This window comes from Lutra lutra, chromosome 8 (assembly GCF_902655055.1).
Source record: "Lutra lutra chromosome 8, mLutLut1.2, whole genome shotgun sequence".
NCBI classification, from domain to species: Eukaryota; Metazoa; Chordata; class Mammalia; order Carnivora; family Mustelidae; genus Lutra; species Lutra lutra.
Window position 1 is genome coordinate 124,113,067 of NC_062285.1, and position 15,084 is coordinate 124,128,150.

Consider the following 15,084-nt stretch of genomic DNA (forward strand, 5'->3'; position numbering starts at 1 on the left):
TGAGAGAGAATTTAAAATAATGGTCATAAAGATACTCACTGGACTTAAGAAGAGTGGAGGACATCAGTGAGGCCCTTAACAAAGAGGTAGAAAACATAAAAGAACCAATCAGAAATGTAGAACACAATAAGTGAAATTAAAAATAAACTTGATGAGGGGCGCCTGGGTGGCTCAGTGGGTTAAGCTGCTGCCTTCGGCTCAGGTCATGATCTCAGGGTCCTGGGATCGAGTCCCACATCGGGCTCTCTGCTCAGCAGGAGGCCTGCTTCCCTCTCTCTCTCTCTCTCTCTCTGCCTTCCTCTCTGTCTACTTGTGATCTCTCTCTCTGTCAAATAAATAAATAAAATCTTAAAAAAATATATATATAAAAAAAATAAAAAAAATTAAAAAAAATAAACTTGATGGAAAAAATAGGCTGGAGGAAGCAGGGGAATGAAATCAATGAACTAGAAGAGAGAGTAATGGAAAGTAATAAGGCTGAAAAACTGAGAGAAAAATTATGCAAAATGAGAATAGACTTAGGGAATTCAGCATAGTTCCATCAAGCATAACACTGAATTATAGGGATCCCAGGAGAAGAGAGAGAAAATGGTACAGAAAATTTATTTGGAGAAATAATTGCTAAAAACTTCCCTAATCTGGGAAAGGAAACATCCAGATCCAGGAGGCACAGAGATCCACCAATAAAGTCAACCAGAGGTGGTCCACACCAAGATACACAGTAATCAAAATGGTAAAAAGCAATGATAAAAATTTTTAAGAGCAACAAGGTAAAAGAAGTCAGTTACATACAAGGGCATCCCCATAAGGCTATCTGTGGATTTTTCAGCAGAGACTTTCCAAGCCAGAAGTGGGTGGCATGATATATTCAAAGTACTGGGAGAGAAAAATCTATAACCAAGAATACTCTACGCAACGAGGCTATCAATCAGAATAGAAGGAGCAAGAGAGTTTCACAGACAAAATTAAAGGTGTTCATGACCACTAAAGTAGCCCTATAAGAAATAATAAAGAGAGGGTACCTGGTTGGTGAGGTTGTTTAAGTGTCTGCCTTTAGCTCAGGTCACGATCCTGGATTTCTAGGATGGAGCCCCACATTTGGCTCCCTGCTCAGGGAGCCTGTTTCTCCCTCTCCCTCTGCCTGCTGCTCCCCCTACTTGTGCTCTCTTTTTGTCTCTCAAAATAAAATCTTAAAAATAATAATAATAAAAGGAACTCTTTGAGTGGAAAGGAAAGACCATAAATCAGAGTGTGAAAAGTAGGAAACACAAAAGCAGTAAAAATAAGTATTTCTGTAAAAAAAAATCAAGGGATCCATAAAATAAAAGGATGTAAAACATAACATCATGTAGATAAAACATGGAGAGTAATAAAGAATGAGTTTAAACTTAAGTGACCATCAACTTAATATGGACTGCCATATGGTCATATGCAAGGTGTTATCTACAAATCTAATGGTAACCACAAATAAAAGCCTACTAATAGATATGTAAAGAATAAGGAGAAAGGAATCTAAGCATTTCACCAAAGAAAAGTAGCAAGCCATGAAATAAAGAGAAGGATCTGAGAAAAACTACCAAAAAAAGTAACAAAATGTCAATGAACACATATCTGTCAAAAATTACCTTGAATGTAAATGGACTAAATGCTCTAATCAAAAGTCATAGGGTGACAGTAGATTACAAAAAACAAAACCCATCTACATGCTTCCTACAAAAGACTCATTTCAGACCTAAAAATACCTGCAGATTTATATTGAGGGATGGAGGGGCACCAGGGTGGCTCAGTGGGTTAAGCCTCTGCCTTTAGCTCAGGTCATGATCTCAGGGTCCTGGGATCCAGCCCTGATTGGGCTCTCTGCTGAGCAGGGAGCCTGCTTCCCACTCTATCTCTACCTGCTGCTCTGCCTACTTGTGATCGCTTTATTTCTGTCAAATAAATAAATTAAATTAAATCTTTAAATTGAGGGGATGGAGAAACAATTATCATGCAGATGGGTGTCAGAAGAAAGCTGGAATAGGAATGCTTAAATCAAACAAAATAGACTTTAAAATGAAGACTTTAAAATAAAAACTTAAAAGAAGGACATTATATAAATAAAAACAAATATAAACTATTGAGACTACATCAAAATAAAATATTTCCTCACAGCAAAGGAAACAATCAATAAAACTAAAAGGTAGCCTACTGAATGGGAGAAGATATTTTAAAATGATATATCTGATAAGGGGCTACTATCCAAAATATACTTAAAAATTCAACCCCTAAAAACATACAAAGAATTCAATTAAAAATGGGCAGGAGGCATGAATAGGCTTTTCTCCAAAGAAATAGGCACAAGAAAAGATGCTCAATGTCACTCATCACCAAGGAAATGCAAATCAAACTATAATGAAATATTACCTTACACTTGTCAGAATGGCTTAAATCAATACAAAAACAAGTTTTGGTGGGGATGTAGAGAAAGGGGAACCCTTTTGCACTGTTAGTGAGAATGCAAACTGATGTAGCCACTGTGGAAAACAGTATGAGGGTTTCTCAAAAGTTAAAAGAGAACCATCCTATGATCCAGTAATCACACTTCTGGGTATTTACCCCCCAAACAAAAGAACACTAATTCAAAGGGATTCATGCATCCCTATGTTTATTGCATCATTATTTACAATAGCCAAGTTATGGAAGAAGACCAAGTGTCCATCAATTGATGAATGGATAAAGAAAATGTGATATAATCATCAAAGCAGAAAATCAATAAAGAAACAAGAGCATTGAATGACACATTGGACCAGATGGACCTCATAAATATATACAGAACATTCCACCCTAAAAGAAAATGTGATATATATATATGAATATTATTCAGCCATAAAAATATGAAAAATATGAATTCTTGCCATCTGTAGCAACATGGATGGAGATAGAGTATAATACTAAATGAAATAAGTCAGAGGAAGTAAAATATAATGTGATTTCACTCATGAAATTTAAGAAACAAAACAAATGAGCAAAAGAAAAAGAGAGACAAACTGAGAAACAGACTCAACTATAGAAAACAAACTGATGGTTAGCAGAGGGGAGGTGCATGGGGGATGGGTGAAATTGGGGATTAAGGAGAGCATTTGTTGTATTGAGCACTGGGTAATGTATGGAATTATTGAATCACTATATTGTACACCTGAAACTAATATAACACTGTATGTTAACTCTACTGGAATTAAAATATTTTTAAGAAAGGAAAAAAAAATGCTCAATTTTTATTGAAACTCCAGATACCCCAGTAGAAATTCCTAATCTAAATAAGTGCATATTTTCTCAGGATTTTGGTAAGAATTTTAATACTTGACATCATTGGATCTCCATTCATGAAACTCTTGTCATGATAACTGAGGATATCCACTTTTGAATGAAATAATGTTCAGTGAATAAACCAATGTGAAAATCAGTCAGTATCAGAATTCCAGTGTCATTAACATCCTTTAAGAATTTGAACCATTGTTACTTAAACTGTCTGTATTTTAAGTCAGAAAGTAATTTGGTATTTTACAACATTCAGAACTGACTTTTTAGATAATAATGGTGCTATTTCTCATTCCAGGTTTAAGTTTATCTATTCATGGGGCTGAAAAGCATTTGCAAATCCATCAACGGCGAAGTGTGGCAAGACGCCCAGGGTCACGTCGCCTGCCTGTGGTCAGGCATTCCTCACTTCCACCAGGCAGGAGGTCAATAAGAATGGAGGCAAGCTCTTCTGGAATCACTAATGGGAAAACCAAAGTCTTCCACCCAGGTAATGCATGGGAAATATTCAACAGAGACCCATATTAGTACCAATGTAGTACTGTCAGCATTATATTTTTATTCCAGTTAAAATTACTTTTTATTTTTTATGTTTATTTTTTTAAACTTGTCTTTTAGAGTCTTGTTTTTTTCCCTCCTCTTTTCCCTTTGGTCAGTGGTAAATATCTCCAAGACCAATAAGAAGAGAAAGAGCTCAGTGTGTCAGAAAAAGGTTAAGGCTACATTCTACCTACAGTGGTAGTGGAATCTAAGTGAAAATCTGAGTGAGTAAACTCTTACTCAGTTCAGAAAAGCTTACTGTATAATACAATAAAATAGAAATTTGGCCATTTTCTTGATAATTTGCTCTAAGATAGTCCAGGTAAAAATTCAAGCTAAAAATGCCCACTTCAAAGCCTACATTACCTGACTTGCCTTGGCTATATTGTCTGGAGATTAGGAGAGAAGACTGGAGTTATATTGAGCTTCAAGGATCTGGAAAACATCTGTGATTGCTTAAAAATATTATATGAGTCTATGTTAAAATAGGTAATCTCAACTAAAAGGTTTTATTCTTGTTTATATAAGCTCATCTAAGCTTTCACTCATTCATTCATTCATTCAGCAAATTTTTTGAGTGCCTTCTATATGCCAGGCATTGTTTTGGGTGTTGAGAAAACATCAGTGAATAAGACAACATTTCTGCCCATCTGATTCATAGAAACACTGAACTCTGAGGCAGTTCAGAAGTCCTTTAGTATAACTGTCACCTGATCCTGATTCCAGTTATGTACTGGCTGGTGGCTACCCAGCCCCAACTAAAGCCAAACCTCCATCTCTAGATCTATCACACCATCTCTCTCTCAACTGATAACCTTGTTTCCTAACCTCACTGAGCTACCCCAGGGCCACTGGGCATGAATTACTGCAGATTCCTTACCCTCCATTCTAAATTTGTTTCTGCTTACTTTCATCCTTCTCTTTCCTCCAGTTTTCAGAAAGTGAAGGTCCTCCCACTGTCCTTGACCAAGCCTTCACCTGTGGTCTTGGCCACACCTCCTCTCTTGAGCCTCACTCAGGAGAATGTGTACCCTCATTCTTGTCTTTTCTCCCTCCCTTGCTTTTGACTTAAGAAAACTTAAAAGTTTCTCCCATTCTAATCATTTTCATTTGAAATTGATCTTTTCTCTCTTCTGCCATGTTTTCTTCTGTAAAAGAATAATCTACTCCTGTTTTCTCTTTTCTCTCACTTCCCAGCCACTCTTGAACCTAATACAATCTAGTTTCTGGATTCTCCACTCTAGCACACCTGTCTTGTGGTCCTTTGTAAACTTCTTTTATCACAGAATACTGAGTGGCAGACTCTTCTGATGCACCAGATCAGGGTGGACCACCACTTCTTCCCAACACTGTTCCCTGGTTTCCATGATGACCTTCTTTCTTGGTTCTCCTCTTACTTTTCTCACAGGTAACTTGGCTGGTTTCCCAACCACCAACATCTCTCTCTTCCCCTTGCTTCCTATCCCATTATATCCTTTATATCAAATCCAGAATGATTTGTCTCAACCCCTAATCATATCATTCACCTTGCTGATCCTACTGATTTTGAGGTAAAGTTCAAACCTCTGAGCATGTTAAAAACAAATGACTTTCTTGTTCTAGCTCTACTACATCTCATCCTTTAGTTTTGCCACCTTCTGCCTTAAGCTTTATATTCTAGTGTATCAGTCCCAGTTCAACCAAAAAAGCAGAACCCGTAGAAGATGGATATTTAGAGATTTTTGTTATAAGACATTTGCTTCCATAATTGGGAAGGCTATGTAGGCAAGTCTGAAATCCATAGAGCAGGCACTTATGAATGGCATGCTGGAACTTTTGGACACAGCTGAAGCTTCTGTCTGTAGGAGGAATTTCTTCAGAGAAGCCTCAGCTCTGCTTTTGAGACCTTTCAATTCGTTGAATCAGTCCTACCCAGATTATTTAGGATAATCTCTCTTACTGAAAGAAACTAGTTATGTACTTTAATTATGTCTAGAAAACACCTTCACAACAATACCTAGATTAGTGTTCATTGAGTAACTGGGGACTGTAGTCTCGCCAAGTAGTCATATCAACCAGACCATCACATCGAATCAGACTGACTTTCTTTCAGCTCTCCATCACATGATGCTATTCCACATCTCCCAACCTTTGTTCATGCTGTTCTCTTTAGGATGCCCTGTCTTTGTTCCATTATTTTTTTTAAAGCATATATATATATATATATTTTTTTTAAAGCATATATATATATTTTTTAAAGATTTTATTTATTTATTTGACAGAGATCACAAGTAGGCAGAGAAGCAGGCAGAGAGAGATAGGAGGAAGCAGACTCTCCGCTGAGCAGAGAGCCCGATGCGGGGCTCGATCCCAGGACCCTGGGATCACAACCTGAGCCGAAGGCAGAGGCTTTAACCCACTGAGCCACCCAGGCGCCCCTGTTCCATTATTTTTTTAACATTTTGAAATTACCTGTGTATCTCTCCACTATAAGGTATTCAAAGGCAGAGATTCTGGATTATATATCTTTGTCCTTTTAATAAATAATTGTAGGGTAGAATTGAACTGAGTGTCCATTACTTATTTACTGGACTATTACAGTAGTTTTATTGTACATTTTCCCAGATTTATTGGGATATCATTGACACATTAAAATTGTTTTATAATTGTTCTACCTGACTTTCAATCAACAAATGTTTATTGGAAGCCTATTAGGTTACCAGGTACTCTTCAAGTATTTGGGATACATCAGTGAGTGAGATGAGGGATGAGTCTGGCAGTTTGAGGAACAGCACAGAGACCCCTGAGCCTAGAATGAAGGGAAACACCAACCTAGATAGGTCAGATAGAGCAGGGCCTTATAGGCCACTATAAGGCTCAGAGCTCTTTGCAAAATGGGAGTTCTTCTAGGTTTTTGAGCAGAAGAATCCCATGCTCTGACTTACTTTTTTTTTTTTTTCTAAATTTACTTATTTATTCAGGAGAGCGAAAAAGAGAGCATGAGAGTGTGTGAGGGTGGAGGGAGGGGCAGAGGAAGAAGGAGAGAGAATTCTCAAGCGGATTCCCTACTGAGTGCAGAGCTTGGTGCAGGGCTTGATGCTAGGACCTGAGATCATGACCTGGGTCAAAATCAAGAGCAGGATGCTTAACTGACTGAGCCACCCAGGTGCCCTGATGTGACCTATTTTAAGAGGCCCACAGTTGCAGCTATGTGAAAATACACCATAGATGGATAGGGTGAAAAGAGAAAGGTCAGATAGGAGACCATCATAACAGTCTGGTAAAAGGGAAAGTGGTAACCCTAACTGGGTGTGGCAGAAATGGTATTAAGAATTTGGATTCTGGGGGTGCCTGGGTGGCTCAGTGGGTTAAAGCCTCTGCCTTCGGCTCAGGTCATGATCCCAGGGTCCTGGGATCGAGCCCCACATGGGGCTCTCTGCTCAGCAGGGAGCCTGTTTCCTCCTCTCTCTCTCTCTCTCTCTCTCTGCCTGCCTCTCTGCCTACTTGTGATCTCTGTCTGTCAAATAAATAAATAAAATCTTAAAAAAAAAAGAATTTGGATTCTGGAAGTATTTTAAAGTTGGACCATCAGGATTTCACAGTGGATCAGATGTGGGGTAAGAGAGAAAAGAGAGCTAAAGATGGCTCTCAGGTGTTTGGCCTGAATAAATTAGATTGGTATCAACTGAGATGGAGAAGGCTGCAGGTTAAGTAGATTCAGTGGATTTTAGGGAGGAAGGAGGGAAAAGATGAGAAAACTGATTGTAGTCATGATAATATTGAGAACTAATGAGATCATATGGGTCAGTGGAATAAGCATGTCTGGAGTTTGAGAGATTGATCTGGGAAGGAGATATAAAATCAACTTTTGTTGACATATAAATGGTCTTTAAAGTCATATGATGAAAAGAGATAACTGAAGGAAGAAGTAAAGATGGAGAAGGGGAGAGGATGAAGGGCTAGAATCTGGGTGACTCTAACAGTAAAGGTAGGAGAGAATGAAGACCAAGAAAGAATGACTGCGAAGGATGTAGAGAAACTAGAAATTACATGTGTTGAAAGTAAAGAACGTTTATCAAGAAGAGAGGAGTGGGGGCACCTGGGTGGCTCAGTGGGTTAAGCCTCTACCTCCAGCTCAGGTGATGATCTCAGGGTCCTGGGATCAAGCCCCACATTGGGCTTTCTGCTGAGTGGGGAGCCTGCTTGCCCCTCTCTCTCTGCCTGCCTCTCTCCCTACTCTCTCACTGTCAAATAAATAAATAAAATCTTCAAAAAAAAAAGAAGAAGAGAGGAGTGATTATATAGGTTAAATGTTGCTGAAACTCAAGTAAGATGAGAGCTAAGAGTTGGCCATTGATTTTAGTAAAGTGGCAATCAATGATGACTTTGATAAGAACAGTTTTGGTGAAGCGATGGGGATGAAACCCTGATTAAAGTGAGTTTAGTGGCGCCTGGGTGGCTCAGTCATTACATCTGCCTTCAGCTCAGGTCATGATCCCAGGGTCCTGGAATTGAGCCCCATGTCAAGCTCAACATCAGGTTCCCTGCTCAGCGGGAAGCCTGCTTCTCCCTCTCCCTTTCCCTTACTTGCATTCCCTCTCTTGCTGTGTCTCTCGCTGTCAAGTAAAATAAATAAAATATTTTAAAATAAATAAATAAAGTGGGTTTAAGAGAAAATGGAGGGACATGAATTAGATATTTTGACTATTGATGACTTTTTAAAAGCAGTCTTGCTGTGCAGGCTAGTGAAGAAATAAGGCCTGGGCTGAAGACAAAGTAGTCAAGAGAGCATTTTGTTTTTTTCAAAATAGCACATCTCCAGCAGATAATTTATGATGTTCAGGAGAGGGGAGAATTCATGATGTGGGTGTCAGTGAGAAATGAGAGTTATACACAATAGAATTATGAATAATTTATCCATGATAACAGATGGGAAGGGAGAGTATGTGTGGCTGTTGGCAGTGCAATGAGGGTCTAAAAAGTTCTTTCCTACTCTATCAGTTTTATCTGTAATGTGGGAGGCAAGGTCATCACTGAGAATGAGAATGAAATCTTGTTCAGAGAGGGAGGGAGAGGGAGATGGTATAAAGATAGGTGGTACAGATGGGGGAAATAAGATTGACAGCCAGCCTACATTAGAGGACTATTTGAAATTCATGGTCATGAAATTAGGACAAGTCATCATGGTTGTGTGTTTTTCTTTAACTCTGTTTAGGTACATGCATGAAGACATAGAATAGATGCACAGTTACATGTAGTCAGGGTTGTGATTTTTGCCAAGGAAGTAGGAAGAGAGAGAGAGAATCAAAGGTGTATGAGAGGGAATGATGACAATTGGTGATTCAAATGTGATAAAGAGGGGAGTGAAGCCAATAAGGGAATGAGGGGGTAGTGGGAAATTGAGAGAATCAGTTGAAGGTTCCAGATGGGTTGAAAGCATGTCAGGTTAGGGTAGGGAGAAGTAGAGCTAGAAAGTTAAGAGGTGGTTGTTAAGAGAGTGAGTGGAATGACTGGCACTGATATTATGGAGGATTTTGTTATTATTAGTAATGACAAGGTTTATACTAGGGTATGAAATGAATGGCTGTAATAGAGTGGAAGGCAAGATCATTGGAGGAAAGAATTCTCAGGGACTGAGAGGCCAGGGTTTGGGAAAGATCATCTATATAGATATTGAAACTGTCAAAGATTGAATAGTATTTAGAAGAGGAATAATAAGCCATGACTTGAGCTCATCCAGAAATGAGGGAGCATGACTTGAAAGTGTTATAACAACCTGAGATTCAATACTAGGGATGTTTAGAGAATAGGGAAAACTGATGGTATGAAGGTGTCATTAATATTCAAGGAAGATACCTCTTCCTCTCCAGGTCCATTGATGTTAGGACTATAGGAGAAAAAAATAGTACCATAGGAAAGAGCCACAGGGAAGCAGTGACTTCTGGAAGAGTCAGGCTTTGATAAAAGCAGGATGATGAGAAAAGTCTGAGAAAGACTGATGATGGGAGGAGAATTCTGGAGGGCCCAGTGGAAGGGATTTAGATGTGGGGGAATTGCATTCAACAGCTTTCTTTAATTATTTTTCTGAACCATCCCAAAAATTTCCTCCAAAGATCATTAATATTATCCCTCCTCTACTTAATAATCTTTATGGCTGTCCAAAAGAAAGTGCAACCTTATGAGTCCAGTTTCTCAGGCCCTCTACAGTGTAACCTCTCCCCTTTTTTCCTGGCTTATCTTTATACCCCAGCCTCCCTTATTCTACCACCTGGCTCTTCATTATTTCTCAAATAAGCTCCTCCCACTTTTGGAAATGCCCTTCCCCCCAGTAAATCTCTACTTAGTCCTTCTCATTCCTCAAAATGTAACCCAGTTCCATATGCCCTCAAAAGCCTTCCTAGATCTCATTGGTCAGAATGCCCACTTTCTAGTACTTCTACAGAATTCAGAAGCCTTATCAAAGTCCATATATTTTTTTTTTTATTACAGAGTTCTCCTGGAAGTCAGGAACTGTATTCAATTTTTCTTTGTATTCTCCATCTCCACTAACCCCATGCTTTATTCAGAGAAAGTTTACTAAATGATTATTTGCTGTTTGAAATCTATTCCACCCACTGCACACAGGTTTGCATTCTGAAGTTACACAGGCTAAATCTAGTTCCTTCAAGTGATGTTCCTTTAAAAACTCATCTTGAGCTATTTCCCAACTGAAACATTTCCTTAAGTGTCTTAAATGCTTCCTTCAATGATATGGTATTCAGACTGTTTACCATCCTACTCACTCTGTATTAGAAACCATCTTATTTCAATTACTGCCTCTATGAATATACAGTGCCCAGAATTACATAGAGTATTTTGTTTATGTGTGACCCAGGTAGAGTCAGTCAGTGTTTAGTTGACATCCTATGCTGAAATAAATATAATAAAAATTTGAAGAAATGTTAAAGTATTTGCTAATGGTATAATGTCAGTGTGAGATAATTTAGCATTATCTCATTATCAAGTGACTGATCTCACCTTAAAAACATCACTATGTTTATCCATACTTTTATCATAGATATTGAAACCTACTTGCTTTGGGTAATGATAGAAAATATAAATAAAGCCAATTCTTTAGCAATGAATTATAATTAAAAATTATTTTAAATTATAATTAAAAACCCGTTTTTAAATACGTATATTTAAAACTATTCTGCAAGGTAGATGTAACTTCAGTTATAACCTTTTATTTTTAGTATACTTACACTAATGCATCATAGCTCTCTGTTGGGAGGTTATACAAGAGCTCTCAAACTTATTTATAGTGAGTCATAGATTTTAGAAGCATCATGAACACTTTAGTAATATTAAGGCCTATTATGTGATCATCATCTTTTTACAAAGTTAATAATCCCAGTTCTCAAAGTGCTCTCTAAAAGCTCACTCAGACTGGTTGTGGAGTACAAAAAGAAAAAATAAGAGTCTCGTTGATCTTCTATGCTATCATCCCTGAACAATTTCAGTTCATTTATTCCCCTTTGAGTTCACCAAAATTTCTGAGTTCCTACTATGTACAAACAAATATTTATTTGGAAGATAACTTGTTGGGACTAGAATGGTGTAGAACTCTATTACACGTGGACCTTAGGAGGCTTACAGTCATGTCCAGAGAGAAATCAGCCTAGGTTCTTTGGTTAGGAACAACTGAAACTAATGATTTAATCCAAGCAAAGAATGAATTTAAATCTGGAGGATATGTATGGAAATGGATGGAAACAGCCTTGGAAAAGGAAGAGAAACCAATAAATGAATTATTTGATTATCTGGAATAAATAAACCATTTGTTTTAGTTTTGCATTATTTGGCTCAAGTTTTGAAGACTTGGGAAAGCCAGTCTTATGGGCCATGCACCTTTCCCTTGGCTGAGGTGGTGATGAAAGAAAGGATGGGACAGAAGGAGACTTCTCCCTTCAGCTGTTATAATAGGATTGTAGGACCACCTGGGCTACATATTGTAAGGGAAAGACACTGCCCCAAAAGTAGAGGTGATGTTAGAAAAGAGAAATGAATATACAAGAATGTCCACTACAAGGACCTATATGTAACCTGCTGTATTTGAAGCCAAACTGTTTTAAGGGCTGGAACAAAGATATAAATAAAGTTATGGGAATATTCTTAGTGAGAAAAATTTAAGAATTCATAAGGTGTAAAGTCTACAAATTGGACTTTGAAGTCAACTAGAATATCAACAGGAGAATGGAGGGATGGCCATTCATAAGTAGGAGAGTTATTATTCTAATAACAGAGAATGTATTATACTATTTATGAATGTAGCCTTTGTTAGAGATTTTTGAACCCAGATATGTTAACTGATAGCTATGCAGACTAGGTCAACTGACTTAATTTCTGTGAATCTCGGTTTTCTGACCAACAAAATGAGGATATTAATACCTATTTCATAGTGTTAGAGTTGCCAGCTGAAATACAGAATTCACAGTTAAATTTCAAATAAACAGCAAATGTTTTTTGGTGTATTTCTCAATACTACATGGGGCACCTTATAATAAAAAATTACTAGTTGTTTATTTGAAATTCAAATTTAACTGGGTACTCTGTATTTTTATGTACTATAGCTGGCAACTCAATATAACATTGTTAGGACAAGTTAATAAATTCATCAATGTAAAATGCTCAATATGATCCTTGTCACGTGGTAAGTGCTCAGTAATAAATAGTAGTGATTACTTTTGTTTTCATCATCACAGACAAAATTCAGAAGCCTGAAAGTGAATATGTCACAGAACCCTTTCTGGTTCAGTCACTGTACCATAGAGTGGTTTTTCAACTTGGGCTAGAATGAATATTCTCATTGTGCTATACAACACAGGAGCTGTTTACCTTTGTCTTGTATGTGTGTGGTTTTGTTTTTCTTCAGATTGTTTCAGATTATTTCTCTCTTGTGTTGATTTCAATTTGACCTTATCTTTTAGCCACTCATAATTAACAAATATTATTTTCTATTCCCTTTTATAGGCCAATAATAGAAGTATTAAATGGCACCAAGCTTGGGACTATAATTTAAGGATCAAGAGCAGAGTAAACTGAAGTATTGATTGCAATTTTTTGAATTTAAAACTGTAAAACTTTGTGGGTATAGATCACATTATCCCAGTTTAATGACTATGCCGCATAAAATAGAATTAGAAGCTTTCTGCAATCTTAAATACTTCTTCTATTGCTTTTCCTTTATCTGTTAGGCCTATCATATAGTCCCAGAGGAATATCATCAATCCCAGAATTTGTCCATTATTCTCTTTTAGAGTTTGTAAAATGGCGTTTTTTACTGATATGTTTAATGGTTTTCCCAAGTAATTTCTGACACAATTCCTTTTATCTTTTAATTTAAAATCTGAGCAGCCCCTTAAGCCTGGTTATTTTGTATGTTTGTGTATGTATATGTATATATACATACATGGTATCTAAATGCTGGGACAAATTGATTCCACACAAGAGACACTTTAGGATTTTGTTGTTTCTAGTAAAGCTAGAATGTAGTTCTGTCTGTATATGGAGGTATTAAGTGTTTGATAGACATAAAATTATAGCTACAATTTATTAATTACTCTACCATATTCTCAATCTCAAGAACTGTTAAGCTGCTTGCATCATTCCTTATCTCATTTAATTTCCCTAATATTCTCATGCAGTTATCCTTATTTTTCTGACTGGGGAAACTAAGGCACAGAGATGGTTATATGACTTGTCCAAGGATGTACAGCCAGTAAAGGCAGAAGCAAGATTCCACATTAGTCTGATTCCCTTATTCAATGTGCTGATGTTACCTTCTTTAAATGATGTGGTGGCAATATATTTCTAGCAAGTTAGTATAACAAAGCCTTGGAAAACTTAAATTACAAGACCTGTAATAATTCGCACCTTAGCATAAGAAGACCATACTGAAGGAGGGACCAGTAAGATTCCATTGGAAATTGATAATCCTCTTTGTAGCTTCCTTTTTTGTTGTACTCTGCATTAGGCCTTTATTTATTTATTTTTTTATCCTCCCTTTTTCTGGTTCTAATTCTGGTTCTGATTATAGAACACGTTCCCATTTCCCTGAGTTTTAACGGTTACTTTCTGGCCCTCATGTCAAGCTCTGATCTCAAATTAGGGAACAGATTGAACTCAGCAAGTGCCTTTCATGTTCTCTTTCACCCCTTAAATGGCAGTACCAGGAGCTATGCGGAAAGGGACAAGGAAAGACAAGGCGCAAGTAAGGAGAGATTTTTTTCTTTTTTAAAGCCAAGAAAGACTTGTGTTTTTCCTAAGAAGCCAAATGAAGGTTGACTTACCTCTAGTTCTACCAAAATGAGAGTGGAGATTCAACTCGTTCTTTTGGGGAAAAGTAAGGAAAAGCAAATGGATGGCTATTCTTTACCACAGTAATGATCATAATACAACCACCTCACATTAAATGATGCTTCATTGTTTCCAAAGGGCTTTCGTAAATATTTCTCCTACATCTCACTTAGTTCTTCCAGCAGCCCATGAGGTGGAATTATTCTTATTTTACTGTGGCTCAGGAAGTGAAATTGCTTGACCAAATGCATAAAATTAGTAATTGCTGTACCCTAAGACCTATGTCTTTAATTTCTTAGGAGTGGGTTTTTTTTTTTTTTCCCAGCTATGCCCTTTTCCCCCCCTTGAAGATGAAAATTAGTTGACTGTGAAATTTTAATGTTTTTCTCATCACTTTATCTGGAAATAAACATTGAGAATTGTGGCTGAAGCTTCTTTACTGAACCTAAAGAACCTGGCTACTCTTCCTAATAGATCTGAAGCTGGGTAAAATTACATGTTTGTTTTATCTGTGAAGTGGATTTTTCATGTGACTGGAAGATAAGATCTTCCACATGGTTTTGAAATTATGTGGTAGAAAAACTGTTTAAGAGTTACTTTGGGCTTCTCTTTCATTTCTTGTTGCGTTGAAGGTGAATGTGGTATCTTTCAGAACAGTCAATGGTATAATTTGGAAATAACCCTAATCATCCTTCATTTGAATCTCTTCCTAAGTGTTTTTTTTTTTAATGTGTGATGTGAGTTTAGTAAATATGGGGTGCTTAGGAAAACAAGCTATTTTGGGATTTGGTATCTGTGTTCCTTGCTCTCACTTGCTGAGTAACAAAATTGTGTTTTCTAAAAATATATGCCAGATTCTTTCCTTAGATATTTACATCTTCCTTTCTCTTTGCTGAGGGACATATGTACATCTTTTGACTTGTATCATGC

At 37.2% G+C, this 15,084-nt stretch overlaps 1 protein-coding gene across 1 annotated transcript in view; it reads left to right on the top strand.

Annotated features, from left to right (window-relative positions):
- Nucleotides 1-15,084, top strand: part of ANO4 (anoctamin 4) — a 462,190-nt gene that overhangs the window by 225,028 nt on the left and 222,078 nt on the right. The window contains exon 4 of the mRNA XM_047742883.1: nucleotides 3,596-3,787. Coding sequence (XP_047598839.1) covers nucleotides 3,596-3,787 — 192 coding nt within the window. The remainder of the gene's footprint in view (nucleotides 1-3,595; nucleotides 3,788-15,084) is intronic.